The 15,737-nt window shown below is 63.8% G+C and overlaps 1 protein-coding gene across 1 annotated transcript; it reads right to left on the bottom strand.

Moving 5' to 3' along the window:
• Nucleotides 1–5,749: 5,749 nt before the first annotated feature.
• Nucleotides 5,750–14,845, bottom strand: SLC12A9 (solute carrier family 12 member 9; the record flags this gene model as incomplete). Its single annotated transcript, XM_080350018.1, has 13 exons — nucleotides 5,750–6,591; nucleotides 7,040–7,186; nucleotides 8,031–8,205; nucleotides 8,347–8,539; nucleotides 9,779–9,903; nucleotides 10,239–10,321; nucleotides 10,559–10,716; nucleotides 10,819–10,930; nucleotides 11,043–11,150; nucleotides 11,373–11,672; nucleotides 11,899–12,036; nucleotides 12,209–12,343; nucleotides 14,656–14,845. The coding sequence occupies 13 exons, from the start codon at nucleotides 14,843–14,845 to the stop codon at nucleotides 5,750–5,752; spliced, it is 2,706 nt and encodes a 901-aa protein (XP_080206144.1).
• Between the last annotated feature and the right edge of the window lie 892 nt (nucleotides 14,846–15,737).

Raw genomic sequence — 15,737 nt, 5'->3', positions numbered from 1 at the left:
GCTGGCCGGTCCGGCGCTGCCCGTCCGGCTGCGCGCCCCGCGCTCCGCTCCGCGCCCCGCGCCGCGGCTGGCGGAGCTGCGGGGCCGGAGGGAGGCAGCGGGGCGGGGAGGGGGTGGCGTCTCCAGCCCGGCTCTCCCGCAGGCCAGGCTCCATTAACGAGATTATTATGCAAATTGAGCAGCCCTGTGCCACCCGCCAGCCTTACCTCATCCCCGCCGGCGGGGAAGCAGGATAGAGGGGTCCCCGGGCCCTTCATCCCGGCGGGCTGGCACAGGGCTGGCAGTGCCACTTCGCCTGGCACTCCCGTCTGTGGAACCTGCTGCCACCCCCCGGCAGCCCGGCACCCAGGAGGGGCACAGGTGGGTACGGCTGGCGGCCCGTGCCAGGCGCATCCCAGCAGCTCATCACCCCCCGCCGTGCCTGGGCACCCTGGGGTGCCCGTCCCGTCTGTATGGCCAGGTTGGGTGCAAGAGGGAAGAGCTGTGGGCGGGCAGGAGATGGAGCCTGGGAGGCTTCGAGTGAGAGGGTGGGCACTGGGGTGGCACAGGGTGGCATGGGGAGGGGGCCATGCGCTCACATACAAATACACACATGCGAAGGTCCGGGAATATTAAACTGCATTGCAGATAAATCCCCAACATAAATATCGTGAGCTGCTCTGCCACGGGGGGGCCCAGCAAGGAGATTTATAGCCCAGCTATTCCCACCCCTCGCGGCAGCCCCCCGCAGAGGCTGTGTATCCCAGCTCCACGCAGCTCTCCTGCCTGCTGTGCTCAGGGTGCCCTGCCAGCCTTGCCCACCATGCCTGCGCAGCCCTGGGTGCTCAGAAAGGTCCCTGGGTCTTCCTGGGTGCTGGGGTGGGAGCCCCAGGCAGCACGTACTGGGTGTTGTGCTATAGGTAGCATGAGGACCCTGCTTGGCATGGCACAGGTGGCTCAGCTGGTGTGGGACCCACTGTCTTTGTCCTCTGGGCACCAAGGGCTGGCCTCAGGAACAGCCCTCCCTGCCCGAGATGGGACAAGCTGCATTCTCCAGTGCTGGAGTGCCAGGGTGCTGGGCATGGCCTGGGCAAGGTGCCTACTGCAGCACCGGGATGTGCAACAGCCCCCACACAGGCAGCAGCACACACGAACATCACATGTACACCCGTGCACACCAACACGCACGAGTACAAGTACACACGCTGTCTGTCCCCTCATACACACACGTGAACATGTGCTGCCGTCCAGCTCCCGTTACAGGCACACAAACCCTGGCACACTCACACACACACTTGGGCGTTACAGCAAAATATTCCTGGGGTACATGCCAGGACAGAGGGGCTCCTTGAACCCCACCAGAGAGACTCCCCTCCCTTGGGCACCCTGACCAGACAGGTGCAAGGGCACCGGAACCCATTCTGCTTCATGGGTGGGCACAGGGTGCCAATCCTGCTGCTCACCCGGGGCGATTGGCTGGAGGGTGGGGGCACAGGGCTGGGTGCCACACACCAGCCTCCCCATACCTGCACTTACTGGGCCCCGAGTCTCGCTTGGCACCTTGGTGGGAGCATGATGGATGCACACAGGAAGGGGGGGGCTGGCATTATTAACAGTCCTGGGTATTGCTCCAACAGGACTGTAAAAATTAAAGGCGTGTGGATATAAAATAATAGATAAATCTGAGCCAGCCAGAGAGTGCTGCGGCATCCCGCAGGAATTGGCATCTTGAGAAGCTGGAGTATGGCAGGGACAGGATGGACACCTGTGTGTAGATACGGGGGGTCAGGCAGTGCCTGTGCCCTCTTCCAAGTGTCGTCTCTCCACAAAAATCTCCATGGAGTGCCCCGAGGGGATGTGCAGGCAGTGCCACCCTGAGGAGATGGTGCTGCGAGACCAGCAGCCGCCCCTGAAGCCAGGCTGGAGGGAAAAGGAGTTGTTTGCAGACAGGGCTGGGGGTGCAGGGCATTTGCTCCAGGGTGCCCGCAGGCGCTGCCAAGCCCTTGCTGATGCCAATACACCCAGGCTTGACCAGGCTGCTGTGACCCCCGGGTCCTGCCCATCCTGCAGCCCACAGTTCTGACACTGAGCAGGATGTGGGGCAGCACCCACCCCTTCAGCCCCACTCCACCCTGCTCGTCCCACGGGCCACCCTGCCGGCATCCTCATTTTCCCTGAGATTAGCGGCGGCGCGGGAGCCTCCGCGCACCGCCAGCAGGTGACAAATAAGATTTTTCCACTCTCCCGAGCACCCGGCATGGGTCTGTCATTGAAAATGCAAAGCAGCGCCGTGCCAACCTCCACTGCCTGCCCCCTCCCTTTCACCAGTCCCTTAGTGCCAAGCATCTGGCCAGCTGAATCCACACCATTGCTGCTGGACCCCCCCACACTATACCCTCTGCTCCCCCTTGGCACTGCCAGCGTGCTGGGCACGGTGCCTCCATGCCCAGTGGCGCATGTTCCTGAGAGGTTTCTTAGAGGGGTGCTAGTCTGGGGTGTCAAGTTGGGTGGGCAGCTTGGCCTGCGGTATCCTTTGGGTGCAGCTACATGGGAGAACAGAGTGGAGGGGTGCAGGGGGGTCCTCACCACGTTGGGCATGTGCACCCCAGGGAGGGTGCCAGGCTCTGGAGTGCACACATGGAGGGCTCATCCCAGTGTTAGGGGGGGATGGTTTGTCCTTTGTAGGAAATATTTGGCCCAGGAAGTACCTGCTGGGGTGGGCATCACCCCATAAATGCCAGCCCAAGAGACTGAATCTCCCTCCCCAGCACCCAAGAGGGGAAGGACAGGAGCACGCCCCCCCCCCAGCTGGGTGCATCCACCCAGCACCCCCAGACCTCACTCATGGACCCAACTCTCCCAAACCCCTCATCGCCCCCAAAGCCCTCAGTCCCCCAAACCCTAAGCACCCCATTACCCGCTGTGTCGCCAGCCCAGAGCAGACACCTCCCCAGCAGCCCCCAGCCCGGCTCCCCCCCCCGCCGCCGCCGCGTCTCCCCTCCACTATTGTCAAAGGGTTGCCTCTGCCTCTGTCTGCAAAATTAATTCGGAGGTGGAGAGGGAGAATTATGTAAAGTGTGGTTATTCTGGAGCGGCGGGGGAAGCGCGGCTGATGGCAAAGTGCCTTTTTGTGTGTTTAATATGCATTTTTTTCCAGCGGTGCATTTTCAGGCGGGTAATTTGCTGTCTTTTCAGACCCCGATCAGTATCATTTCTCCGGCAATGACAGCTTTTATTTGCACTGAAATGAATGCTGCAAAATTTCCAAGAAATAGCGGAGGCCCCGTTGGCTGCCCACCCCCACAGGCCGGGGCACGGGCACCCGCCAGCACCTGCCCCCCCAGCCCCCTGGCTGGGCATTGCCTGCAGCCCCACTTGGTGGCAGTGCCCAGGGTCTTGGGCACACGCGTGTGACAGTTCGCAAACCCCTGTGTTCACAGGTGTGTGTGTCTCCGCTGCCCCCTCACCCCCCGCAAGCCCTGAGTGTACATCAGCGCATCACACCTAGGGGAAAGTGCCTATACATTTCGATGCATGTGCACGTATAGACACCCCACTGTGCACATATACGCCCCACAGCACAGAACCCTCCTGAGTACACACACACTCCTAGTACATATATAACCCCCTTTAATGCATATATGCACACCCCACACAATGCCTATGTGCCCATGCTTGTGTGCAGGGGGCCCTCACCCCCACTTTGTATCTCCCAGACCTCAGCACAGCACCTCTGACACAGGGCACCCACCCACCATAGGAGTTTGGGGGTGCACCCCTCTCCCCTCAGCACAGCTCCCCTCCTGGGGAAACTGAGGCACAGAGGGGGCAGGCACACATGGGATCTCCTCTCTGGGCACTGGCAGCGATGGGTGGGAGCGTGGAGAAGACGCAGGGTTTGTGTCTGTCTGTCTGTTGGGAAGGAGGAAGAAATGCTGTTTGTGTAGGTGTGTGCCGTGTGGGCGTCGTGCACCGGAGCTGCTGTGCCAACGTGCAATGCTGTCTTTGCAGGTGTGCACGCTGCGTGTGCACAGCTGGGTGTGCATGTGTGCACCCGTGTCAGCCCCCTGTCCGTGTCCTGGTGTGTGTGGCAGCGTGTCTGCAGGGGCAGCGTGGGCACACATGCCTGTGCAATGCCGTGTGGGCACCTTCAACCAGAACAGCATCCCCACACGTGCAACACCGTGCGTGCAGCCGGGTGTGCTCCCCGGGTGTGCCCAGGTGTGACGGTGTTGGGGTGCCCACGTGTGTGTGGTGCTGTACCCCCCAGCCAGGGGTCCCCAGCTGCGGTGGAGCTGGTGCCTGGCACGGCCAAGGTTAACTCTGCTGGAGCCTGTGGGCACAGTGTGGGGAAGCTTTAATTTAATGAAGTGTGAGGCTTTTTATGGGCTTTTAATTACGTGGTGATAATTAACATTATAGGCCGCTGGGTCCCGCTGGTGCCCGGCTGCCCTGTGCCAGCTCCCGCCTGTTTGTAAATAAAACCCGCGGGCCACGCAGTGCCCATCCCAGGGCACCTCCCTCCTGCAGCAGGGAGCAAAGTCAGCCCCTGCTCCCCCTGGATGGGGATTTAGACACAACCCACTGCAAAATGTGGGGAGCAATGAGGGCTCCCCTATTTTGTCCCCCCAGCCTCCTTGTTTTATCCAGCCCTCTAGCCGAGCAGAGGGGCCAGCTGGCCGTGCCAGGCTTGGCGAGAGCAGGCGCAGGCAGCAGTGTCACACTTGTCCCCCCACATCGGAGCCCAGCCTGGCCCAGCACAGCCCCCCCGTGTCCGGGCTAATAGGAAGCGATCCATTAGGAAGCGCCCGGGCGCGCTGCCCGCCTGCCAGGCACCCGCGGTATTTATCACCCAGCACACAGGCAATTTCCTGCCCTCCCCTAATCAATAATAATGGGGGGGTGGAGGGAGCAATGCCAGTTCCCCCATGTGGGTCATGATGGGTGTGAGGAGGCGGTGATGCCCATGAAACAGGGCGCAGAATAAGGCCAGGGGGCCCAGAACAAGGCCAGGGGACACAGGCATCCAGGTGAGGCCACCCCCCCACACACACATAATTTCCTCCTCCTTGGCAGGATCAGGGGCTCAGAGCCCATGGGGGGGGCTCTAGAGATTAAAACATCTGGGTGACTCTCTCCCAGCAGCACTGGGGGGGCTGAGCAAGAGCTGGGGTGCTGTACCCCACAGCCATTAGGGCCAGCACCCTTCTGCTCCCCGCCCCCCCAGCCTCCCACTGGGAACCCAGGCATCTGTGCTCCCCTCCTCCACCCCTTCCCATTTAATTTTTCCTAATGAAAGGCAGGGAGGATGGCGGGGAGCTGGGGCACCAAGGTCGAGGCTGCCTTTAATCAATCCCCGCTGCTGGCTGGGTGCCCGGAGGAGCCGGCGGAGGAGAGGCTGGGGGCTGCGGGAGGGGGGAAGCACGGAAAACAGGGGTGCAGGGTGCGACCAAAGGACTCCCAGCAGTTAACAGGGGCACCAGGTGCTCGGCCCCCTCATGGGACCTGCTATTCCCCTCCGCCATTCCAAAAAAAAAAAGGCACCATGAATGCACCGCACTGCCCGGCCGGCACCAGGGCTGTGCCTGGATCCTGCCAGGGCAGCTTTAATCACCACCCAAAAAACACCCTACCCCCCTGCACACAGCCCCCAACCCCTTCCTGCCCGCTGGGGTGGGGGCACCAGCACTGGGGACATCCCTGGGCTCAGGCTGCTAAAGGCACTGGGCGAAGGAGGGTGCAGGGAGCCAGGGGGAACCCGTAAGGTGACCTAGAGCTGGGTGCTGGTGACGGCGCTCACCCCGTGCACCAGCACGGTGGGGCCCAGCCCGCGGGTGAGCAGCTCCAGCTGGTGCAGGTACAGCGGGTACAGGCCGGTGTCGGCCGGCGGCCGCGGCAGGTAGAGGAAGCGCACGGCCGGCGCCGGGCTCTGCTCCAGGACCAGTTTGTTGGCGGCGCAGACGTACTCATCCGACACTTGGGTGGTGTTGGCTGGGAAGTTCACAACCCCTTCCTCCTCCTCCTCCTCCTCTTCCTCCAGCGGCCCCCCCGGGGGTCCCTGCCGGGTTTGCCAGTGCAGGCGGGTGACGGCGTCCCAGGGCACCAGCTGGATCTGGGCCTGGATGCGCAAGTCCTTGAGGAGCTGGCGTAGCTTCTCCTCCTGGGCGTGGGGCATGGCGCCCGCCTCCACGCAGAGGAAGAGGCGCAGGCGGGCCCGGCGCCAGGCCCGCGCCATGTTGAGGACACAGGCCATCTGCAGCAGGAACAGGCTGCAGGTGTCGGCGTAGCGGGCGCTGTCGGGCCGCAGCAGGTTGACCGGCCAGACGTGGATGGTGGGCGGGGGACTGGCAGCTCGCCGCAGCTCCCAGGCCTTGTCCAGGCTCTCCAGGTCCCGGGCCAGCAGGACGTTGCGAAGCATCTTCAGGGCATCAGCCACGATGCCCACGTACTCACGGGGCGACAGCAGCTTGGGGGCGGCAGGCGCCCGCAGCGGGGGGAAGCCCAGGGGGACGTCCTCGCGGGCACTGGTGAAGGCAGGGTGCCGGGCCAGACCGTCTTGCGGTGCCACGTCGTCGTAGAAGCCCAGCACCAGGGTGTTGGGGCGCATCCCGCCTGCCAGAGACACCCCACCAGCCTGGCTGAGCGGAGGCGGAGGGCTCCACCAGCCCTCCTGGCACTGCAGGCATCAACGAGCCACAGCTTGGCTTTGGCATTGCTCACCCTGGTGACTCCAGACCCCTCAGCATCACGCACCCAGACACTCCCAAGACCCAACTTGGCTCTGGCATTGCTCACCCAATACCTCTCCAACCTCCAATTTGGTTTTGGTGTTGCCCACAACACATGCTTCCCTTGGTATTGCCCATCTAAGTGTCTTCAAGCTCCTCAATATTGCCAACGCAGATGCGTCCAAGTCCCAACTTGGCTTCGGTATTGCTCATCACAGATGCCTCTAAGTCTCAGCTTTGGCATTGCCCACCCAGGTGCCTCCAAACCCCGTGGCACTTCTCACCCTCTGCCCCTCGGACCCTCACCCGTGCCCAGCCCAGGCACCACTCACCAAGGCCAGAGGTGAAGAGCAGCTGCCGGACTCCGTGCCGCACCGAGGGCGCCAGGGTGAGGCTGACGAAGGCCTTGACGTTCAGCTTGTCCACCAAGCTCAGCCACGAGTCCTGCTGGGGCTGCAGCGGGTCCGAGGGCAGCGTGTCTGGGTGGGGAGAAAGAGCAGCATCAGGGGGTCGCGCTGGTGTCCCCTCAGCACTGCCCCCTGCAAAACGAGTGCCAAGCCCCATACCCACCCCAGCACCATGAAACAGAGCTGGGAGGGTGGAAGCAGGTGCTTCCAGCCAGAGATAGGAAATTATACATAAATATATAAAAAAATATCCAGGCAGCCCCATCCCCCCCTCCCCAATTTCAGGCCATTAGTCACCACGGCAACGGCAAGGGGGGAGCAGAGCCCGTGCATCCGCTGGGGGTGGGGATGGGGACAGGCACTGCGTGTGCCAGGGAGCACGTGAGGGTGCAAACCAACACGCACCAGGGTGCAAACGCTCCTGAAGCATGTGGACGCACAGCAGCAGGCATGGGGCGAGGATGCACACAGGGACACACATTTGCAAGGCTGCACCGAGCACATGCAAAACACTCACACGTGTGCTGAGTGTGAACAAGCATTGACCTGTGCAACGGGACTGTGCTGCACAGCGGCCCAGAGGAGCCTGGGTGGTGTGTCCCACGTGTGCACGCCAGCACCGACACCTGCACACGTGGGGATGAATACCTGAGCACATACAGGTGCAAGCTCACAGCACACGTGTACAAGCATGTGTACAAGGAGGCATGGGGAGAGACACAATCACCTACATCCCCTGTACCAAGCCAAGCCCAAGGTGCCACACACATATGCCCAAAATGCTGACATTCCCCCACTGTGCCCACCCTGCCAGCCAGTAGATGGGCAGCGGCATCACCCCAAAGACTCTGGAACCCCCTTGGCACCACAGTGCGAGGCAGAGGCCACCAGCACCAGGGCCAGTGCAGGCTCTCACCCAAGTCCTGTAGTTCAACATGGCCCAGGACATAGAGGCCACTCTTCTTGAGGTCATTGACAAAGTCAATGAGGCGGGAGCTGCCCCGTGGGTTCTGGACCATCAGCAGCATCTGCGGGCGCCAGAACTTGACGTGGTCCTTCCGCACATCCAGCATCAGCAGGTACTTCCTCACCTGAAGGGAGGAAGAGCAACCAGTGAGGAATCCCCCTTCCTTCAATGAACCACCACGAAAACACACTGCTCAGGACAGAGCTGCCACAGGGACACTGGCTCTCCGCCCCATCAGGGGACAGCAGAGAAGGACAGGGCTCACCTGGTGGAAGATGAGGGCCTGGCTGATGTAGCCCCAGGTGCTGCTGGGCGAGAGGTAGTGGAGGGCAAGGAGGAGGATGAGGAGGAAGCCCAGGCTTGCTGAGGCTGATACGGGGCTGATGAGAAACATCATGACGCAGCAGCCCGCGATGCCCAGCAGGCACGTGTGCCAGGTGAAGTATCGGAAGGTGGGCCTGGAGCAGGGAGGAGGGGACACTCGCTACCATGCAGCCCCCACATCAGCTGTAGTGCGGGCACAGCAAGGGGGGCTGTACCAAGGTGCCAAACAGCCACCCCTAGTGAACCCCACTGTGCCAGCCCCTGGCAAACAGGGGTAATGATGGTGACAGGGCTGGGGCTGCCCTGGCACACCTGCAGGGCCAGGCAGTGCCGGGCAGCGCATGGCAGCACCGGCGGCCGTGGAGCCCGCTCAGCCTGGCGCAGGGAGGCGGAGGCAGGGAGGCGAGAAGCTGTTATTTTCTCTAATTGTTGTTTTTCCTGAAAGGTAATTAAAATCATTTTCCGCTGCGCTTGATGGAGACCTCAGTATGGGGAAGGAGGGGCACCAGACATGGGGGGGCAAGGGGCCCGTTGCCACCCACCCCAGCAGCCTCCCCCCCAGGCACTGCTCCTGCCCCATCCATGCCTGGCCAAGGCAGCAGCTGGGGGGGGCTAAACCCCAGCCTGGCACAGACACCAGCTCTCTCTTGGGAGTGGGGTGCCCTGGGGGACCCTCAGACAGTGCTGCCCAGCCCTGCTCAGCCATCGCCTCTGCACCACTTGCAGCACCCCCTGTTTCAGAAGCACAGCACCCTGCACCAGGGCAGTGGGCATCACCCATAAGGGACATGAGGCTCCTCCCAGCCACTGGGCTGTGACCCCTCAGATTTGGGCAGCCCTGCCAGGCCAGCCCTGTGCCAGGGTACCCCATGCCCCCCACCCTGGGCTGGGACTGCCTACCACACACATTCCTCCTTCCTGGAAGATCTTCTCCTCACCACCACCCAGAATCCCCCTCCCTCCCCCTTCCCCATTAGTTTAATTAGCACTAATGGAAAGTGGGCTCCATCACCGCTTGGCAAGCTGCCCGGGGGATGCCGGGCAGGCACAGGCTATAAATTACCTCCAGAAAGCCTAAGGGGAGGGGGCAGGTGGTACTCGGTGGCGCTGGATTTATCTGTACCCATTCAGCAAAGCGGTGCCAGTACATGGGGACTGTGCCAGGCCAGTGCCACACTGGCACCTGGGCCCTTCTCCCTCCCCAGGGATGGAAGTGTCTCTGCTCTCTCTAATGTCCAGGAGAGGGCTGCTCAGCATCTCTGCCCCGCGGAGGGGCGGCAGTAACAGAAATGGCAGGGGAACTGCAGACAGACAGACAGACAGATGGGTGCCAGCCCAGAGTGCAGCCTCCCTCCCCTGTGCCAGTGGGGTACCTGAAGTTGGGGGCCGATGCCCACTCCAGTGCCAGGCAGGCCAGGTTGACAGTGGCGTAAACCAGAAGGAAGAAGGTGGTCACGACCCCTGCAATGGTGTTGAGCTTTCCGGAGAAGAGCACCAGCTACAGAGAACATGGAGAGGGAAAAAGGTGAACGCACCCCCAGGGGTGGCAATCCCAGAATGTGCCTGAGCCAGCCCTGCCAAGCCCAGGTCACACCATGGTGGCGTGCCGGGAAATGGTACAGGCAGTGCCACGCAGCCATGAACCCCTGCACCTTGCTGATTTATCCTTCCTTTATGGGCTCAAGGAGGGAAGGGCACAGCTGCAGCTGGACACCCAGGGTAAGGGGGCTCCCCAGGGGTATGGGGACATGCCAAGCTCCGCAACATCCAGCCCAGGTGCCAACCCACCTTCACATGGCAGGGCTGGGGAAGAAGCATCGCCGGCAAACTCACCTGCACCACCAGCCAGGAGAGGATCACCGCCATCACCGGGTTCCCGCTAGCAGACGTCTTCTTGGCCAGCGCCAGCGCCTGGCCTGTGGGCAGAGCGGGGAGGTTGAGCTGGGGCACCCCTGCAGGCACCAACAGGCTCGGCCACCAGCCAGGAGTCCTGTCCCCACCCTGTGTGCTGGGGCATGGACAAACGCCAGGGCACACGGGTGAGCCAAGTGGGCACAGGCCAACCCATGAAACATCACTCTCACACCAGGAAGGGGGCTCCCCGGTGCCAGGGCTGGTACCCAGCAGGGACAGCCTGCCAGGTGGGCACTCACCAAAGAGATCGTCCCGGGCCAAGGCGTAGAGGATGCGGGACGCCCCGATGAGGTTGCTCATGGCTGCAGACAGGGTGGCAGCGTAGATGCCCACTGTGACCAGGGGTGGGAAGATACTGATGTCACGCAGGAAGCCATAGTCTTTCTGTAGGAGGGTCCTGGAGAGGGACAAGGACATGCTGGCACATGCCTTACTAGTGCCCACGTGCCCTGGCACAGCCAGGCACCAATAGCACCAGTGAGGGGACAGGTGGCTGTACCTGTCACAGGTGGCACACATGAGGAAAGCCAGCAGGTTGTAGACGAGGTAGGTGAAGAGCACGGCGGAGATAGTGCCTCGCGGGATGGAGTAGCTTGGGCGCTTCAGGTCACCTGCGAGCAGGACCAGGCAGCATTAGTGACCACGGGCACAGCACCCCTCTGCTCTCCTCCAGCCTCGGCTCCCGCTCCTGGTGCCACACAGCCCAGCTCCCCCTGCCTGTACCTGACATGTTGGAGCCTGCCATGATGCCAGTGCAGCCGTTGAACATCACCGCGAAGACAGAGCTGAAACTCATCATCTGCCCGGTGGTGTAGTCCACCCCGTACCCACCTGCAGGACACACAGGCACAGGCTGTGATGGGGTATGTGACACCCTCTCCTCAGTGTCCCCATACCCAAACCACAGAGGAAATCATGCCATGGGACCTGTTTTGTGCCCACAAGCTCCCCCCAACCTTCAGCAAGCTCCTGCCAATGTGGAGGTGACAGAGTCACCCCGGCACAGTTGTCACGGTGGATACGGTGGGCAGGGTGGGGAGAGCCGCTCCTCACCGCCCAGGTTGTTTCGCAGGGTGGTGAGCGAGAAGCCGGTAAAGGAGCCATTATCAGTCTCGGAGCCGTTGATGTAAGGCAGACGGATGGGCACCCCGAGGGGCCGTGTGGCAAAGAAGCTGACGAGGATGGTGCCCAGCACACCCACGACGATGAGGAAGATGAGGAAGGTGGCCTTGGCGTAGATGGAGGCACCCACCAGGCACACGAGGAGGCAGAGAGCCAGCAGCACGGTGCCGTAGAGCAGCTCGTACCAGTAGCTCTGGGGCAGGACGTGGACACCTGTGCCCACTTTTTGCCCTGGGCAAAGAAAAGCCAGAATCAGTGGGGCTCAGAGTGGGCAGCACCGGGAGCCCAGAGCCACCAGCATTGTGCCAAACATGACACACGCCAAATCACCTGCCAGAGGGCTGGGCGAGCTGTGCTGGCTATGCTGGGCATGGTGCTCAGCACACCTAGCAGGGCACTAGAACTACTCGTGTAAGGGACACCCTTGTCCTCTGCTACCACACGGAGGGGTACTCACCAGGCGGGATCCCAAAGCTGTCCACCACCGCCTCCACCAGCCCCAGCACGTAGAGGGCACTGCCACACACATTGGCCAGGAAAAACATGATCCCGATGCTGCCCCCAAACTCCGGGCCCAGGGCACGGCTGATCATGTCTTGGTCGAGTCAAGGGAAGATGTCAGCAGCCCAAACCACCATCGGGTGACCCCAGCCCTTCCTCCCAGGCCAAGGGGCTCCCAGCCCCAGCATGGCACCCTGAGGCCACCGGGCAGTCACCCGATTTTGGCCCACATGCTCTGCGGCAGCAGCACCCACAGCAAAGGATACAGTAGGCTCCTCCAGCATCCAGGGCTCCGTTGGTGGCAATGGCACACACAGACAGCACCGTCATGCCGATGATGAAGTACGCCACCGCAAACATGGCCAGGGCTTGGTACAACCCGGCATGGCCCACCACAAACCCTGACAAGCATTGGGGAGAGGCCGGCATGCCTGTTAGCTGAGCATGGACCACCCCCAAGACAGGGTCTACAGGCACAGCCACCACCCAGAGCTCGTCCCCACCAAGGCAGGTGGGCTGCTCCCGTCCCCCTGCCCACAGCTCCCCCCACCATGGGTAGCAGCACCCCCACCCCATGGTGTTGCCACCTCTCCCTGCAGCAGCACCCAGGGCCAGCCCAGCTGGTGCCTCCCACCTCAAGGTATCTCCATCCTCCTGCCGTGCCGGCATCAGGCCCAGGCACACCCTGGGCACAGGCAGCTCAGAGGCGTACATCCAAAAAGCAAACAAACAGGGCAGGGGCCCTGCTGCCCACCCAGCCCTGGGGCACTGCAGGGGGGTGGTGCGGGGACTCCATGCCCTGCTGGCACCCTCAGCCGTCAGGGGGTGTTGTGTACCCCACTTGAGGCACCAGGAGCCGATGGGCTCCCGTGGGGTTTGCATTGCAGCCCTGCTCACCCACTGCAAAGCAGGAAGCAAAAGCAGTGCCGGGGCATCCGCGCCAGCTGGGGCACCGCTCCATGTTCCCCCCGGGACAGGGCACCCAGAGCCCCCCAGCCAGGCACAGGGCACCCAGAGCCTCCCACAGCCCTGCCCAGGGTGACGGGCAGCGTGCCCAGCCAGCAGCACCACGGGCAGGAAGGGGCCGCCTGCGGCTGCGGGGAGATACCGAATCTCAGCCACAAGCCAGGCCGCAGCCATGCCCGGGGGCAGCGAGGGAGGTGCCAGGGCATGGCTGGGGCACGGGCATGGCAAGGAGGCTTTGGGGAGACCTGCTGGGTTTGGGGGCACCCTCTGTGATCTGTGGAGGGCTGGAGGGTGCCTGAGTGCCAAAAGCTGGGAAAGGCGAGGGGGGAGGAAATGAAGGGGTGTCCCAAGAGTGGTGTGAGGCTAAGCAGGGGAGCTGCTCGTTCTGGAGATCTGGGGGGTGTTTTAGGTGTAGGGGATGCAGGGGACTGATGGGGGGGAGCCACGGCTCCCCCCACAGCGGGATGGTTCCTCTTCCCAGCAGCTCCCATCCCCCTCTGCCCCACACTTCCCTTCCAGCCCCGTGGCCCCTTGGGGTAACCCTGGTACCTGCTGGGGGGTAGGGTTGGTGTTTGGGGGTGCAGAGCCTGTGAGAGAACCCCAAGCAGGAGGGTGGGAAGCGGGTGAGTGATGTCAGGCCAGAGCTGTGCCCCCAGCCCACAGGTCGAGGGGTCTCTTGGGCGGGGGAAGGAGCTCATGGCCCCCCCGGAGCCTCCCGGCCCCCCGGGCACACAGCCAACTCCCGCCCTGTGTGCTTTCCCTGGGCGGAAAGTGAAAGAAGAAAATCCTTCCCTGTTCACGGACCCAGGCGGATGCCGCCTGCCCTGGGCCGCTGCCTGGTCCGGGACGGGACAGGGCATCTCCCCCTCCCAGGGCCCCCAAAGGGCCAACACCCCGCCCGATTCGCGATCAGCCTGCCCCTCTAGTTCTCCCAGATTGTCCAGAAACAGACTCATAACCCAAACTGGGAGCACAATGGGATCAAATCTGTGCCCTCTGAATAGCAAGGGGGGTGCAGCTGGGTGCCTGACGGGGGACACAGGGTCCTGCGCTGGGGACACCATGTGGGAACTGGGAGGGAACTGCGGTGCTGGAGGCCAGTCCTGGGAGATGCCTGGGAAGCAGTGGGGTCCCAGCAGTGGGGGACGGGGGGGACATGAGGGCACTGGGAGCCCATTTAGGGAAGGCACTGAGAAGGCACAGGGGTCCTGTCCCAGGGACACTGGGGCTTCAGAGTGGGGAGCCTTACTGAGGATACTGAAGTCCCTAACTGCGTTCCCATCCTGCAAGGTACAGCAGGAGCCCTGGGGCCCCAAGGTGGAGGGGTCAGGAGGGGACACACAGCACTGGGGGACATCTGAGAGGGCACTGAGACTCCAGACTGGGGGACCTGGCGAGAACACTGGGAAGGCACCAAGGCCTCAGGCTGGGGGGAGCACTGCAGCGGAGCACTGGGACTCCGAAGTGGCAGGGTCGGGAGAGGACACTGGGGACCCAGACTGGGGGAGCTCAGGGAGGAGCAGTGGGACGACAAACTGAGAGGTCGGGGCGGGGAGCAGCGTGAGGCACCGGGGCTTCAGCCTGAAGGGCTCGGGGTGCGCAAAGGAGCCCCAGACGCTGGGGGCTCTGGATGCGGGGAGGCCTCGGGAGAACACGGGGGTGCCGGGCAGGGCTGGGGAGTCCCGGGTGTCCCCGGGCCGCGGCCGGGAGGGGGGACGGGGGCGCCCCGGAGGGCAGCAGCACTCACCGAGGCGCAGGAAGAGGACGACGCTGAACATGGAGAGCAGCGTGGGCACCACTACGCCCAGGAAGGTGGGCAGCTTGCGGGGGGCGGCGGCGGCGGCCCGGCCGCGGGCGCGCTCCCGGCCCCGCTCCTCCTCGACCGAGCCGCCGCACAGGCGGTACGTGAGCAAGGCGCTCCGCTCCGAGCTCGCCATGGCCCGGCACGGCCCCGGCCCCCGCCGGCCCCGAAACGCGCCCGGTCCCGGTCCCGGCCCCGGCCCCGGCCCTGGCCCCGCCGGCCCCGCCCGCCGACCCGGGCCCGACCCGCCGTGCCCCGCCCACAGTCCCGCCCCTCCAACCTGACCACGCCCACGGGCCTCGGATAGGCCACGCCTCCGGATCCTCCTCCCCGGATAGGCCACGCCTCAATCTAACGGATAGGCCACGCCCAACCCCGTGTGCAGGCCCCACCCCCTCGCCCGCCCAACCATGTAGGCCACGCCCCATCTTACCAGCTAGCCCCGCCTCCTTGTTGGCTCCGCCCACAGCCCCCCGCCCGTACCCGACCCTTCTCACGGCCCGAATGTACTCCCATAGCGGTCCCTCCCCGCCTGCCCCATCCGTTCCAGAGGTGTCCCACTCCAACACCCGCACAGTGACCCCAGCCCCCGCGTCACCCGAATCCCGCCAAGCCCCGGTCCTCCCGGGGTCTCCTCACTCCTGGTATCTGGCACTGACCCCCCCCATCCCGAAACTCACCCCACTCCTCCCGGCACCCCTAAACCGGCCTCCGTGCCGCTGCATCGCCGCACACCCCCTGCCCCGACCCCCCTAACGGCGGGAGTCACCCCGTAGCCGGCACCCCGATACCGACCCCGGCAGCCCCAGCCTGCCTCCCGGGACCCCGGCACTGCCCCCGCCCCGGTGCCCGCTCCCAGCGCTCCCCCGCCGGTGCCGGCCGGGCTCGGCTGCCCGCGCCAATTACCGGACAATCGAGGCCCCTGGGGGCGCCGTCCCTCCCTCCCTCCCTCCCCGCCGCCGGGGCTGGGATCTGCCCGGGCCCCGGGGTCCCACTGTCGCCGCCGCCCGGTGCGGCCGAGCGCCTCG

This window comes from Nesoenas mayeri (assembly GCF_963082525.1).
Source record: "Nesoenas mayeri genome assembly, chromosome: 9".
NCBI lineage: Eukaryota > Metazoa > Chordata > Aves > Columbiformes > Columbidae > Nesoenas > Nesoenas mayeri.
The sequence above is the reverse complement of the archived record's forward strand: the minus strand, read 5'-3'. Positions and strand labels throughout refer to the sequence as shown.